Genomic DNA, 14,259 nt, shown 5'->3' with positions numbered 1-14,259 from the left:
ATCATCCAAATGAGTCGCGATTGTCTTTTTCGCGCTCCAAAAAGACGCTTTCAACGATACGTTTTAATCACCTTTTTTTTGGGCATGATGTCAGCTCAAAGAGCCTAAAATGCACAGACCTCCTACTCTTTTTTTCTTGTAAAAAAAAAAGGAACCTCCTATACCAAGGTCGCCATCTGTGTAGGTCCCATGACTTGCTCGTTGAGCTCAATCGACAAATAAAAAAAAAAAAAAAAATTAAAAGTAGAAAAAAAATTCTCTTTCAAAAAGTGCAAAAACGTTTATCCTGCAACTTTGAGCTATTGACGGGAAATAAATTTTGTATGATCTATCTTGAGCCAATGTTGTTGTTATCCGTCCCACGTGACATTCATAGTTGAAGGTGTCATTGTACTACTACGAGGCCATCTCGATCCATTTTCATAGGCTGGGGGAGAAAAAAAACTTGCAAAAAAGGGTGAACAAGATGATAAAGTTACCTTTTTTTTCTTTTCGCTTATCGTTAAGCCTTCCTCTAATAGAAAAAATTATGACTAACGTTCCCACGTATTGTATAACCCGATTTACTCATCCATGCCGTGCTTTCACATGTTGCGGAAGGGAGAAAAAAAGAGTAAAAGCACCGAGCCGTGATAAATGCCTTGGACATCCAAGTGAACTCTCTTTGCTTCTTCTTCTTCTCTCTCCTTTAGTCAAATTGGCACTAAAATCAACTAACCACTGAGAACCGTATTTTGAAAGGTATTACGCAAAAAAAAAAAAAAAAAAAAAAAAAAAGAAACACAAATATCAATATAAACAAACATCTAAGGTCTGGAAATGCTCATCTGCTATTGTTATTGTTATTGTTGTCTAGACCCGTTTATTACCCGATACCACCACTTTTTTTTTTTTTTTATCCTAATAGCCTACCAAGACAACAACTAAACAGCCCTTCGCCGAGCCCAGAAAAATTTTTTTCTCTGTTTTGAATAAATAATAAATTCCTCTTTCTTTTTTCTTCCTGATGTCCGATTCCGCTTCTCAACGTTTGAATCTCATTCACAACCATTTGAACAACAACAACATGACAAGTAAGTAGCCTATGGATGACATCTCTATGTATGACTGTGTATCCAGCAATGGAAGGACAAAATGGCAGTGTGCGGACTGAGTAGGGGTGTGTGTGTCTCTCTGTGTGTGAATGTGTGTGTGTGTTTGTGTGTAGGAGAGATCTCGACATGACATCTTGCAACATGACAAAACATGACAGCAATGACTGACCCCCAACTGTTCTTTCTTTTTTATAGAATCCTCCATGTCTGTCTTTCAAGATGTCGCTCAGGCCCCTCCTGATCCCATTTTCAACTTGACCGCTCAATACAAAGCAGATACCTTTGATAAAAAGATCAATGTCGGTGTGGGTGCTTTCCGTACTGACGAACTCAAACCTTATATTTTACCCGTGGTGAAAAAAGTAATCGTTTTTTTTCTCGACTGCCCAACGTGTAGGATAAGCGAGCAAAAGATGGACTTACTCTCACTTTTTTAACCCCCCCCCCTATGAAAAAAGGCCAAAGTCATATTGCATGAAAATGAAGCATTAGATCATGAATATTTACCTATTGCGGGTAATCCTTCTTATACCAAGGCTGCTGCAAAACTCATCTTGGGCGCTGATAGTCCTGCGATGAAAGAAGGTCGTTTTGCTGCCGTACAAACTCTTTCTGGTACCGGCGCCAATCATACGGGTGCCTTGTTCCTCTCCAAATTCTATACCAAGAGTAAAAAATGTTACATTTCAAATCCTACATGGGGTAAAGTAGCAAGACACACCCTCTTTTTCGCCCCCCACCCTCCCCCTCCTTGTCTACTCACTGACATAGACGATGTGTTGTTGTTTTTTTTTTCTTTTAGCCAACCATCGTAGTATCTTTAGTCTCGTAGGTTTCGATGTACAAGAGTATCCTTATTGGCAACCTGAAACCCGCGGACTCGATTACGAACGTTTATTGCAATGCATGCGTGAAGCGGAAGAAGGTTCCATTTTTGTCCTTCATGCCTGTGCCCATAATCCCACAGGTGTAGACCCTACGCGTGATCAATGGAAAGCAATCGCTCAAGTGATGCGTGAGAAGAACCACCTTCCCTTCTTTGACTGTGCTTATCAAGGTTTTGCCTCGGGTGATTTAGATAAGGATGCCTGGGCTGTACGCTACTTTGTTGAACAAGGTTTCGAATTGTTTGTCTGTCAGTCCTTTGCGAAAAACTTTGGTTTATATGGTAAGTGGGGCGTTTCAGTTCAGTTCAGTGGAGGTCATAGGAAGGGAAAGCAGTTCTTAATTTTCATCCCTTTAGGTGAACGCACGGGTAATTTAACCTTGGTGACGAAAACACCTGCCGATGCTCAACGTGTCCTCTCGCAAATCGAAAAACTTCAGCGTGCTGAAATCTCTAATCCTCCTGCTTTCGGTTCTCGCATTGTCGACATTGTCTTGAATGACCCCTCTCTCTATCAAGAATGGAAGGACAACCTAAAATACATGTCGAGTCGTATTATTGAAATGAGACATGCCCTCCAGCAGCATTTGATAGATTTACAAACACCAGGTACATGGGATCATATCACCAACCAAATTGGTATGTTTTCTTTCACCGGCTTGAAGCAACCTCAAGTCAAAGTCTTGAGAGAGAAATACCATATTTACATGACAGATAATGGCCGTATTTCAATGGCAGGTGTTTCATCGAAAAACGTTGCTTATTTGGCAAAGTCCATTGACGATGTTGTACGTAACGTGCCTGTTTAAAAATTTTATAGACTTTTTGCCCATGCATCCTCTCTTCCCGTTCACACCCCCTTTCGCATACATCCTTTTCATACTCTTTTTTTTTTTTTTAACTTTTTATATTTATTTTATAAAAACTCATATCATATAAGTCTTTCTCTAAAAAAGCATGGCTGAACGAGAGAAATGAATCCTACTATGTGTGTCACTTTCTTTCATTAGGCTTGTTTTATTGGGTTTTTATGGAGAAAAGCCGTCTTTTCCGTTCTTTATGCACGAGTAAGCGTAAGTGGATGACTTTATTCAAAGAAAAAAAGACATGCAGATCAGCAAAAGTTTATTTTATCTTGAGGAGAAAACTCCTCCTTTCCATCACCGTCATCAAGCAACTGCTCATCAACGTAAATACTTGCTTTTTTTTTTTTTTTCATTGTCCATTTGCTTTTATAAAGAATAGAATCATGAAAATAGGCTTAGCTGCTCCCGTGCCATCAAGGCTCCCAGTCCCCAGAATGTCTGCAGCCATACTGGTTCCTCGTTGCCTTTCATCACTATAAAGTAGGTTTCGGATCAACAACAGAAATCATCATCAAACATCAGTTACTTTTTTCTTTTGAAAAAAAAAAACTCCAAGGAAAAGAAGAAAAGAAAGGGAAAGCAAGATGGATCACCTCCTTTTTGTACTTTTTCTTTGTAGTGTAGGCAGCCGTCTATAGACTCACCAAAATAATACTTACCCCGCTCAGTGGGGGGAACGCATGTGAAGATAATGTGCAATGAAGCGACCAAAGTCAAGCGAAACTCTATGGGAAAGACTCGCCAAAACAATAAATACGTAAATTTTAGTACAGTCGCGCCCATTTTTCACGAAGAGACACTATAAATGAGCTTAGTGACAGGACAAAGGAGTTTTATGATCGTTTTTGATCAACGTGTTCAAGATGTCAGGAAAGGAGGACAAGTGAAAGGAAAAGCCTACATAGGTCAAGTAATAGCTCACAGCTCTATCATAAAGAGAATAAGAAAAACAGTTGATACTATTTTTGTCTATTCCAGATGGACAAAAGCGTGGCGGCATAACACCATTGGCTTGTCCATTCAAGCCAGCAAAGATGAGCAGGTGCAATGGACTCTATGCATTCATGAGCGTTGGGTCAATCCCTCCCCCACTCCACCCAAGCATAACCATTGGTTTCCTGAGGCAACTTTCTCAATGTCGAGCCATGTTGCTGGTATTTTCTAATCATTGAGAACGACGATCATGAAAAGACCATAAGAAATAAACAAAAAAAAAACTCCCCCGCACAGACACACGCTTGAATCTGTTATTTATTCAAAGAAAAAAAAAAAAGTAAAACTCGAATAGAATATACGAGTGAGTTTGGCTTCTTGTTCTTTCTTACGTTTGAAAGTGACCTGTACAGTTTTCTTTGGTTTAAACGGGTTATACAGTCTGTGAGTCATAAGCGACGCAGTAACAGCACAAAATAGATAGAGTAAAACCGTAGCAATGTGTGTAAGGAGGGAAATCACAGGATAGATCAATACAAGACACTATGTTTTATTTGAATAGAATACGATGTATGAAATTTGAGAGCGAGCGAGAATGTAATTTGTCTGATAGTCTTAAAGAATTATTATTATTGTTGTTGATAACGACGCTTGTTTTGGTATGCATGAGCCATGATATCTTCGTCAGAAGGTCTTTTGACTCCTGTGGGCCTATGAGAGGCTTCAAAATTAACCTTCATAGTATGAGTTTGTTGTTTCTGAGAGAGAGGAGGTGAAAGAAGATCGAAAGAGACGCCAGAATCAGCTCTAGCGTAACTGTCATGGCTAGTCGTAGTATGACGCATACTGCTACACTCCACTGTGGTTACGGGTTGTCCATGGCTGTTCAAGGTGACATTCACAGTAGGCGCCAAAGAGGAGGACGTGGTAGAGACCGTGTGAGGTAGTGTTGCATGGAGGGGAGTCGTTGCAGCAGCTGTGGATGCCAAAGGAGGTGAAGGTAGCGCAAAGGAAGAGGAAGCGGATGCAGCAGTAGCATGACCCTGGGCATTCACGTCAGGTGGAGGGGAAGGGTAATTTTGCTCGTGATGTGGGTTGTCCATGCGATCTTCTCGTGGTAATGAAAGTGGTGGCTGCGTAGGAAGAGCATGAGCATTTCCATGATGAAGCATAGAAGAGGTAGGAGTCATGTTGGGGTGGCCGTGGCTATGGTTCACGATCAGAGCTGCTGACTTGTGTTCGCGTTGGATATGTCCATGAAGTTGTGTATACCATTTGTCAAAAGTCGGCTTACTGACATGCAAACGGTAGTCGATGAGCTTCAAAAATGCCATTTCTGCAGCGTTGATCTCTTTGATATCCAAACCCGTGATCTTTGACCAAGCCTTGTTGTGGTAATTCTTGTCATGCAGATACTTGGACGCTACCATTAAAGAGGCTAAAAACATACGACGGCCACAACACATAAGATCATCTAAATGTGTTTGCCGTGGCAGTTTCATCTGTTGTGGGTTTTGGGCTGCTTGATAACGTCGAAAGAGTTTTTCATGAACCACTTTTTTGATTCGAAAGACATAGAAGAGACTGATTTGTAAGGTGGCGTAAGTTGTGTTGGATCGCTTCAAAATCTCGTTACAGAATCCACGAGTTGGAATCACTTTTGCTTTTTGCTGATCCAACAAAAACTTTGGGTGCCAAATAGAATCGATCACATTAGCAAATATTTCTAAACATAACAAAATAATATAAGAAAAGGTTGGGATGGAATCAGCATCTGTCTTTTTGGTTTGTTTGTTTGTTTGTTCTTTTTCTCTTTCCCAGAAAGTGGCAAGAGATATACAGACACTACACACATAGACATGTACATCTGTCAATCATGAAAGAAAAGCCGATTTCTCGAAACGGATGGAGCCGATATACTCTTCCCACATTCGAACAATGTACCACACAATTTGATAAGTTTCGCTGCGGCAAACAAGCAGTGGGCTAATCTCATAGTAGGGATCTCATGTGCAATGCGAGGTATATGTATGTGTGTGTCTTTTGCGTGCGTGTGTCTGTGTGATCTATTTCGAGGTTTTCTATCTTCTTCTTCTTCGTCCAAACATTACTTACCAACCAGTTTTTCAATCATAAAAGTACGTTCTTGACGAGAAGAATCCAGAAATTGCTTGTACTTTTCACAAGGTCGGTCTTCATCATATTTATTACAAAAATCATTCTTGTTGTTGAGCGTTGCTGTGAATGTCGTTAAAATAGAAGTAGTTGTTGCCGTTAAATTTGTTGTTGTTGTTGTTGTTGTTGCCGTTGTCGTTGTTGTTGTACTCGTTGTCCCAGTCGATGCTGTTGGGCCCATGAAGGGCACACCAGCACTTCCATGGGTGAGTAGTGCTGCGGACGAAAACCGTCCATTATCCGTTGGAAGTAAATCATTTGCCATATTATGTCGAGTACGTCAAAAAAAAACAAGCCTTTTTCTTTTTCTTTTTTTTCTTGGTCGGTGTCTTCAAAAAGAAAAAAAAACTAAAAGTTGAGGAGGAATGGTGGTTAAGTTGAGAAATAGTAAAGAATTGGTTTCAAAGTTGTAAAAAGGTAAAAGGTCGATTTAGGTTATTTTTTTTTTTGTTGCTGTTATGAAGAAGTGATATGGATGATTAATGAAGCTTCGTTTTGGTTCCTTCTTCTTTATTATTAACTATCGAAATGATTTGTCTAAAATGAGTTTGCTGTAATAAGAATGTTTGTTTGTCAAAAGTAATTGAAGCTGAAAAGAGTTGTGTGTGAGTTTATTGACGTTGGAAGGTCATGTAAAAGTTGCTGTAAAAATACACTTGTTGTTTCGTCGATAAAAAGCTAAAGAGGGTTGGTTTTCGTTGGTGTTAGATACAATATATCGTCAAAAGGGTGCAATTCTTTGAGTTGTTGGGGTTTTTTTTTCTTCTTCTTTTTCTTTGTCAAAATGGTAAAGATGGAGAAGAGAGAGAGCGCAGCAATAAAGCAGTGGAAAAAAAGAATAACGCAGCTATAAAGTCCCGTTTATAAAAGCCTTTTTGAAAATTTTGTTACGCAGTTTGTTCGAGGAGAAAAGGAATCAGTCGATGCTTTTGATTGGTTCGATTTCTTTCCAAATCTCTATCCTAGTGTCAACAGCCAATCAGGACGTGGCGCAGCAAAACACAAAAAGCATGAACACTGCTATTTCTCATCCCACTTAATGAACCAAAGAATCAGGAGATGACGTCGTGTGTAAGCGTCTGTGTGTATTGTATGCGTGTGTGCGCATTCTAAACGAGGAATGCACAGAGAAAGAGGAAGAACAAACAGCTTCTGTCTCATGATTCTATTTTACATCACACATCATTGGGGTGTCCTACGATACGATGGATTTCGCTTTTCCATTCCTTTTTGTTTTCTGTATTTCCTAAAGTTACAATGTCTGCGATGGCCTTTTTTAGATAAACTTTATACCACACTGATTGTTGAGCATTTATAGATGCGTTTCATCGGTATCCATGATGGCCTGTATTTGGACTGTCATATCATAAGCTACAGCCAAGGTCCCCATATCTTTACTACGCGAAGAAAGACACACAAGAGAACCAATCAAATGCATTTTGATATCTATGGAAAATGCGTAGTTTTTCGATATACAAAATAAAAAACTCCAAAGTGATTCAAAGATAGATAGATACTGCTCTTTTGCTTGACTTTCGGCACGAAATGGCTATCGAATTGAGACTATTTTACAATTGAAATTCAGACTAATTTAAGAAATTATTTTGGAATGAAAAGTATAGTTTTTCGGATCATACCCCTTTCTGTCCAAATGCTCAATGCCAAATGTGCGACCTACTCTTACTTAAACAACGTAGATATTCTGTGTCAAGCTGTAAAAGTCAAATAGTGTCTGCAAATGTTGCAATGTGTATTCCAAGTACACAATTAGACCTCTTTGGACACAACCTTCGGTGAAGGCAGCGATGACTCAATGGACGTTATTCCTTTCCTTTCTTTTCATTTCTTTTAAGTCGTATAGCCCGCAAAGTTGGCTCTTTCACCTTTGCTGCAACTGCGTATTTCATGATTATCATTTTAAAGCCAACCAAAGCTGTAAAGACTTCATTCTGTCCAGGATCAACAGTAATTGGGTTGAAATACTCACCTACTTGTGTGAGATTGAATTCATCTAGTTGTAGTAGTGCCCTTGTATCACCGGGAAGTAGCCTTTCGTCTGACAAACTGTAGTGCGATACCATGTCCGTCGCTTTGAGCAGTGCAGTTTAGCTTTATTTCACGGTCGTTAACAATATCATCGAAGGAACTGTATCCGAACGTAGACAAGTCAAACACGTGGTGAAAAACCTCAACCTGTTCTCTGTAGGTGTTTCCAGGATACTTTTGGCTCGTTATAACAGACAGCGTTTTGTGGTTGATATGGATATGGCGCCATTTCAAAGAGGGCGTTGGAACAAAGAGAAAAGTCGTGGCTTTTTTTTTGGGTCGTCTGTAGTAGCTTCGGAAATAGACGACACCTTCTGCAGCATCAATTCTAACGCTGGCAGGAACATTGACCCGTTGACAGTAAGATTTTCTGCGTTCGGGACCCTCGGCAGTGCGTCTTCAACAGCTTTGCATATGGCATTAGCCTCCTCTAACCGCTCCAAACCGGCCACCCCGTTTGGCCATTCGTAGTCCCCCTTCATTATCTTTTTGAAGCAGTTATTCGTTGACGATTCTGTCGATTCCTCTCTTCTTATGCTCCTAAAACATAAAATAAACAGAACTTCGTGAGACATTCTGCTACTACACTTGTTATGGATGCGATCATGACTTACAGGGAAGAGATGCTTCAAACATGTTCGAGCGTAGTGCTTGAGCCTATTTTCAAAACTCTCCACTATAAAGTTTGAATAAGTAGTGGCTAGTGTCACGCAGGGCCGCTGCCAGCGAATCGCTGTATCCTTTCATGAGATGTGTCTTCAGACTGTAAACGATTGTAAGAAGTTTGCTTTTAAAGTCATCAAAGGCAAGCGTAACCGACATGTCCATGTATTGTCGGTTTCTGACCTGCTTCCCTAATATAAGGTTGCAGATGCTGCACCAGAAGTTCTGCTCGTTTCTTGCTGTCTTCCAATTTCTTCTTTTTTCCTCTAGCCTTTGCAGCCTTAGTCTCGTAATCATCCTTCGCTCCTGCTTTTCTTTTTTTTGGCTATAAAACGGATAGGGTAAGAGATCTGTTTACCTTTGATGCGGAAAATAATAACACGGCTTACATGCATCATAAAGCTGGCATTTGTAACTATTTTTGTTGATATGGCCAACTTCTCCACAGTCCTTATAAATTCCTACATTCGTAAGGAGTATTGAATTGCAGAATTCAGTAACTGAACATAAGATTGCAGGGACATACTTTCAGCAATTTCTCTTTTCTTTCTTTCTAATTATCGCTTGAGATGTCTCTTGTCGAAAGCGAAATATCATTCCTTCCCTTTACTTTTTCTCGCTTTATCAAAGTAAACTTATGTAATTCAGCTATAATGGCTCTAAATTAACTTTATATTTTATTTTACTCACACCTGCATTGCCTGCCTGCAATGCAACTTTTTTTTTTTTGGTCCACATCATTTTCTTTTTGATTTAAGCGTAGCCATGGCTGTGTAAAATCAGTACTCAGGTACTGATTTCGTTCAAGCGTAGTTATGGCTGTGAAAAATCGGTACTCAGGTACTGATTTCATTTAAGCGTAGCCATGACTGTGTAAAATCGGTACTTAGGTACTGATTTCGTTCAAGCGTGGTTATGGCTGTGTAAAATCGGTACTTAGGTACTGATTTCATTCAAGCGTAGCCATGACTGTGAAAAATCGGTACTTAGATACTGATTTCATTTAAGCGTGGTTATGGCTGTGAGAAATCGGTACTTAGGTACTGATTTCATTTAAGCGTAGCCATGACTGTGTAAAATCGGTACTCAGGTACTGATTTGATTTAAGCGTGGTTATGGCTGTGTAAAATCGGTACTCAGGTACTGATTTCGTTGCCATGACTGTGTAAAATCAATGCTTTTTGAAACAGTGGTTTTTTCTTCGGTGTGGTATTCTTATTTCTTTTGCTGCGATTGTAAAAAAATAAATGTCTTACATTACATATATTTGGAGCTCGCGAGTTAATAAACGGTCGCAATTAACGGTTGACCCTGAGATATAATGGTAAAGAGAAAACATTTGTTTGGTTGTTGACAAAGGAAATAATATTTTAGCGTTGGGGTAAGTGAACTCTTTGTTTTATTCTAATGTGCAGTGGAGACAAGAAGCATCAACATATGACGTGAACGATTATTTGAATGACTGGGTTGTATGGAGGTGAGAAATGAAAATGGATAAATTGATGCTATTTTACTAACGGTGGTAAATGAGGCATTGTGGTTTGTCCTTCAGTCAAAGACTCAATCGAAGTTATAACAGCTGGAAAATAGTAGTCTTGTTATTTTTTTTTATTAACTAATATAATATATATTTGATAATGTGAGTATGATGATAGAATGGGGGTTTTATATAATTTCCTTGAAATATTCACGATCTGCACAAAGACGCTGGAGCGTGTTGAGAGTACCGTAAGAAAGGGCTTCAATACCATCCAAGACACTACTGGTATAATTGTACTTCATTTACATACCGCTCATTCGTGGCTCATGGGCTAGATATATAACTTCTTGACATTTTTTGCAATCATATTATTCGCTGTGGAAATTGAACTGCTTAATTCATTGGCGATTTCACTGACGGATCCACTATTATTATTGCATAAGGAAGTTACGCTCAATTCACCAGAATTTAGACTTGCATTTATTTCATCCATTACTTTAATGATTGAGGACCACTCTTTAACATCGCATTTTTGTTTCATTACATTCTCATACTCTAATAAAACATTACGGAAATCACTGAGTTGAATGATACCTTTGTTGGCTAATATTGCTTTATGAGAACCAAGTTTGGCACCAAATATTGATCCATCACCATATCCATCTTTATTCGGTAAATCACATAGTGTAAATACTGTTGCGGGCGAGTAGATACTACTGTCAAATGCTTGCAACGTAGATCTCCATAGTAAATATGAGGAGCATTTGCTGAAACTCGATGTCACGTGTCTCAAACTTGATATATTGATGTGCAAAGGATTTAATTTGAAGGTCTCAAACATTTTTAAAAATTCTTCAACTTTTGATGTCATCAAGTATATTTTGCAGTTTGAGTCCGTGATTGAACCATGACCAAACTCCAATGTTGATTTTTGGTTCAGTTGATATTTCAGCAGAACAAGTTATCAAAAGGTTGACGGTCTTCGTTCCAATAATAAGCTTCAGTTTCGTAGCACCACCGTCCAATTTTTCATATGTAGTACATGACATGCGATTATTGTAGAGAACTCAGTTGACTCGGAGTGCATAGCAACCGAAGAGTGACGGCTGTACACTTCACACGTAATAATAAGTAAAGTGATGCTATCATGAAGCAACGCACAGCAGAATAATGGTGTTATTAATTCAATCGATTCAGATATGAGCCGGAAATCGTAGTTTAGTAATTCTAGTACCGTCGCATCAATTTCTTGATGTGGCCCTAGCTCCTGCAAGAGTTTGGAACAGTAGAGGCGCGTACAGTCATTTCGAGCTTGGCAGTGATACAAGCACTGTCTTTTAATACTGGCTTTATCGTATCATTTGATGGAAAAGAAATCCTTCCGTTAAAAATACCAGAGGTGATATTATTTTGGAAATCAGTCAAAGAAGTAAGACTAAGGGCAGAATTGTTTGTCATCAAAGCAAATGTTGTTGAAAGCTTTGTACGTTTATCACCATCAAGTACCTCCGATCTGAATGGTTGACGGTCCACAGAATGCACAAAATGATGCGATCTTTTTCTTCGACTAGCAGTTTGACCATGCGTAGCTAAAGCTTGCTCAGAGCCTTCTTCAAAACTGAAGGCTTGCTGTTTCTCCGCGGGTATTTCCTGCAGTCTTGACAGAGTCCTATTTTATTTCTTGTGGAATGAATGGGCTTAAGACAATGCTTGCATTTCGATTTTGGTACCTTCGACATGGCTGCAGTTATTAAAGTTTGTGGAGGAAACTTGTGTTATTCGCAGAAAATATAAAAAGAACAAAAGTAAAAACAATACTAGAAATAAATTATAAGTGCTGTAAGATGTTTATTCTAATTTCCATAATGAAAATCCAGATCCAAATGGGCCTGATTTAAGAGGAGGGCGGGTGAAAAAGTTAGTGCAATGTTTGAAGACTGAAAAAGAAGGCACATAATTTTTAGCAGCCGTATTATCCTTTTTAGTTTTATTAGCGAATACAATACAAGAAGCCACGACCAACATCTCCTTTTTAAGTGTTTCCCCACGCGTTTTTTTTCTTCATCTTACGCTTAAATGAAATCAGTACTTGAGTATCGATTTTACAGTCATGGCAACGAAATCAGTACTTGAGTACCGATTTTACACAGCATGGCAACGCTTGAACGAAATCAGTACCTCAAGTACCGATTTTTCACAGTCAAAACCACGCTTGAACGAAATCAGTACCTGAGTACCGATTTTACACAGTCATGGCTACGCTTGAACGAAATCAGTACCTCAAGTACCGATTTTACACAGTCATGGCTAGAAATCAGCAGAACAATGATCACGGCTTGGATTTCTTGCTCCTTGCTCAACCAATGAACGAGATATCGACAGATCCAGCTTCTTTTCATCGCTTGGGGATTTCCTTTTGGAAAGCAAAGATGGAAAGCCAACGCCTGCTTAGCACAGCAAAGCCAGACTCGATAGCTTATCCCTTGAGCTATGACAACCAGTACAGCCTATAGAGCGCTAATTCCAACAAGTCTTGCTGCCTATAGGTCCTACCGTTCTAGGAACTAATATTGCTCTTGTCACTGATTTCTGCTTCTCTCTTACTTTCAGATAAATGTATGCAGGTAATGTGTATCTTATTTAAGATTAGAACGCAAATAAGGTTAGACTAACGATTGTTTTTTAATGTGCTTGCGAGCATCATCTTTGTTCATAGCACCCTCATTAAGGGTTCCTGCAAGGAGAACTTTGACTGTTATATAAAGGGCTTAATCGTGGTAACCTCAGACAATGCTGTCAACCAGTTCATTAGCATCGATCCTTCAATATAAGAGCCTAACAAACATCGAAGACAGCCAAAACCTGAAAAAAAAAGAAAGCTCGCAGGAGACAAAGAACAAAGATCAGACGACAGTATTATTGAGGAGCTCACTATAGACTACGTTGGTATTGAGGAGAGTATTGCCATCGGGAACAACAAGTCAGTAACAGAGGGTACAACTACTGCCCATTTCGTAAAATTAATGAATGAGCTTCTTGATATCATAGACATTGACGAAAGTTTTATTGGTATTTATCTCTTAATGGATCACAGCAATATCTATGAGCTGAATCCAATGATAAAAAAAAATTGAGAGTAGAGGCTATAGAGTAATGCACTTACCTCCTTATTCGCCAGAGCTAAACCAAACTAAGCAGTTGCTCTTGTAAAAGGGAAACGAAGCGCCACAGGTTGATAACGAAGAATATCTGTTGCAAAGAATTGCAGATGCATGTAACAATGTACGCCTCAGTGATATCCATGGATTCTGTAGATACTCTAAGCGTCAAATTATCAACTGATATAACAAATCGAACTTTAATTAGCTGCTTACTTCGATAAACATTCGTGTATATGTATATGACAACCTAACAATAAAACCGACAATTGTCAAGATAAAGTCGTGTAATGAAGGTGATTTGAAGCTGTTGAAGGTGTAATGAAGGTGTTTTGAAAGTCGATAGGATTAGTACGATTTACGACTCGCTTTTATATACCCAACTTTTTTTGGTTTCCTGCTAGCTCATGTTCATGTTCTATTGACAAATGTTTAAATACCCTATAATAAACATATTAGGTACGGGGGCGGAGCTTCTTTGCCCATTTGTGAACAGAAAGGGCTTTACAAAAATGGCAAGCCGACGTTACAGTCTTCATAACAGCTTCAACACCTTCATTACACCTTCAAAACACCTTCAAAACACCTTCAGAGCCTTCGAGCAATGTCATAAAGTATCAGTCAGTGCTGTGAACATCTAAAGTGACTCGGCAAATGCACCTTTACTATTCATTAGCATTCAATGTGTACGTATGTGGGTATTCCTTCTAGCCGAATGCATTAGAACGTATTAATCAAATCAACTGGCATTAAACAGCTGTGTGCATACATGTAATAGTCAGTTTAAAAGCTTGATAAATATTTCTCTGCGCTCATGTCTAAAGGCATTTCTTTTGAAGTTCATCCTTACAAAAGAAAAAAAAAAAAAAAGAAAAAAAAAAGCTTTGTTTGCGATGACACCACTGTATAAAACGTGGAAAGCCTATTGCGTAGCGTGCACCTCAACATGAAAACAAAC

The 14,259-nt window shown here is 39.0% G+C and overlaps 5 protein-coding genes across 5 annotated transcripts; 2 read left to right on the top strand and 3 right to left on the bottom strand.

Annotated features, from left to right (window-relative positions):
• The first annotated feature begins 506 nt into the window (after positions 1 to 506).
• On the top strand, positions 507 to 2,887 carry BDF20DRAFT_877768 (aspartate aminotransferase). The gene is made up of 7 exons (XM_053081466.1): positions 507 to 613; positions 693 to 741; positions 857 to 1,073; positions 1,290 to 1,456; positions 1,553 to 1,796; positions 1,897 to 2,262; positions 2,338 to 2,887. The coding sequence occupies exons 3-7, from the start codon at positions 1,007 to 1,009 to the stop codon at positions 2,787 to 2,789; spliced, it is 1,296 nt and encodes a 431-aa protein (XP_052934772.1). The 5' UTR covers positions 507 to 613; positions 693 to 741; positions 857 to 1,006; the 3' UTR covers positions 2,790 to 2,887.
• Positions 2,888 to 5,020: 2,133 nt separating this feature from the next.
• BDF20DRAFT_821931 (cyclin PHO80-like protein) lies at positions 5,021 to 6,135 on the bottom strand (the record flags this gene model as incomplete). The annotated part of the gene is made up of 2 exons (XM_053077653.1): positions 5,021 to 5,505; positions 5,895 to 6,135. Coding segments are annotated over 2 exons (726 nt in total), but the record flags the coding sequence as incomplete, so codon positions are not given.
• A 675-nt stretch (positions 6,136 to 6,810) lies between these two features.
• Positions 6,811 to 9,822, bottom strand: BDF20DRAFT_988812 (uncharacterized protein; the record flags this gene model as incomplete). Its single annotated transcript, XM_053085284.1, has 8 exons — positions 6,811 to 7,400; positions 7,527 to 7,540; positions 7,993 to 8,397; positions 8,436 to 8,676; positions 8,847 to 8,988; positions 9,053 to 9,124; positions 9,274 to 9,311; positions 9,708 to 9,822. The coding sequence occupies 8 exons, from the start codon at positions 9,820 to 9,822 to the stop codon at positions 7,267 to 7,269; spliced, it is 1,161 nt and encodes a 386-aa protein (XP_052934770.1). The 3' UTR covers positions 6,811 to 7,266.
• Positions 9,823 to 10,434: 612 nt separating this feature from the next.
• Positions 10,435 to 11,208, bottom strand: BDF20DRAFT_597168 (uncharacterized protein). Its single transcript, XM_053075837.1, has one exon. It carries the CDS (start codon positions 11,012 to 11,014, stop codon positions 10,475 to 10,477), a length of 540 nt encoding a protein of 179 aa, XP_052934769.1. The 5' UTR covers positions 11,015 to 11,208; the 3' UTR covers positions 10,435 to 10,474.
• Positions 11,209 to 12,395: 1,187 nt separating this feature from the next.
• BDF20DRAFT_836705 (uncharacterized protein) lies at positions 12,396 to 13,942 on the top strand (the record flags this gene model as incomplete). The annotated part of the gene is made up of 4 exons (XM_053078977.1): positions 12,396 to 12,643; positions 13,019 to 13,157; positions 13,510 to 13,597; positions 13,761 to 13,942. 4 exons carry the CDS (start codon positions 12,396 to 12,398, stop codon positions 13,940 to 13,942), a joined length of 657 nt encoding a protein of 218 aa, XP_052934768.1.
• Between the last annotated feature and the right edge of the window lie 317 nt (positions 13,943 to 14,259).

Source organism: Mycotypha africana (genome assembly GCF_025528875.1).
Source record: "Mycotypha africana strain NRRL 2978 chromosome Unknown BDF20scaffold_7, whole genome shotgun sequence".
In the NCBI taxonomy this organism is placed as follows: Eukaryota; Fungi; Mucoromycota; class Mucoromycetes; order Mucorales; family Mycotyphaceae; genus Mycotypha; species Mycotypha africana.
The sequence above is the reverse complement of the archived record's forward strand: the minus strand, read 5'-3'. Positions and strand labels throughout refer to the sequence as shown.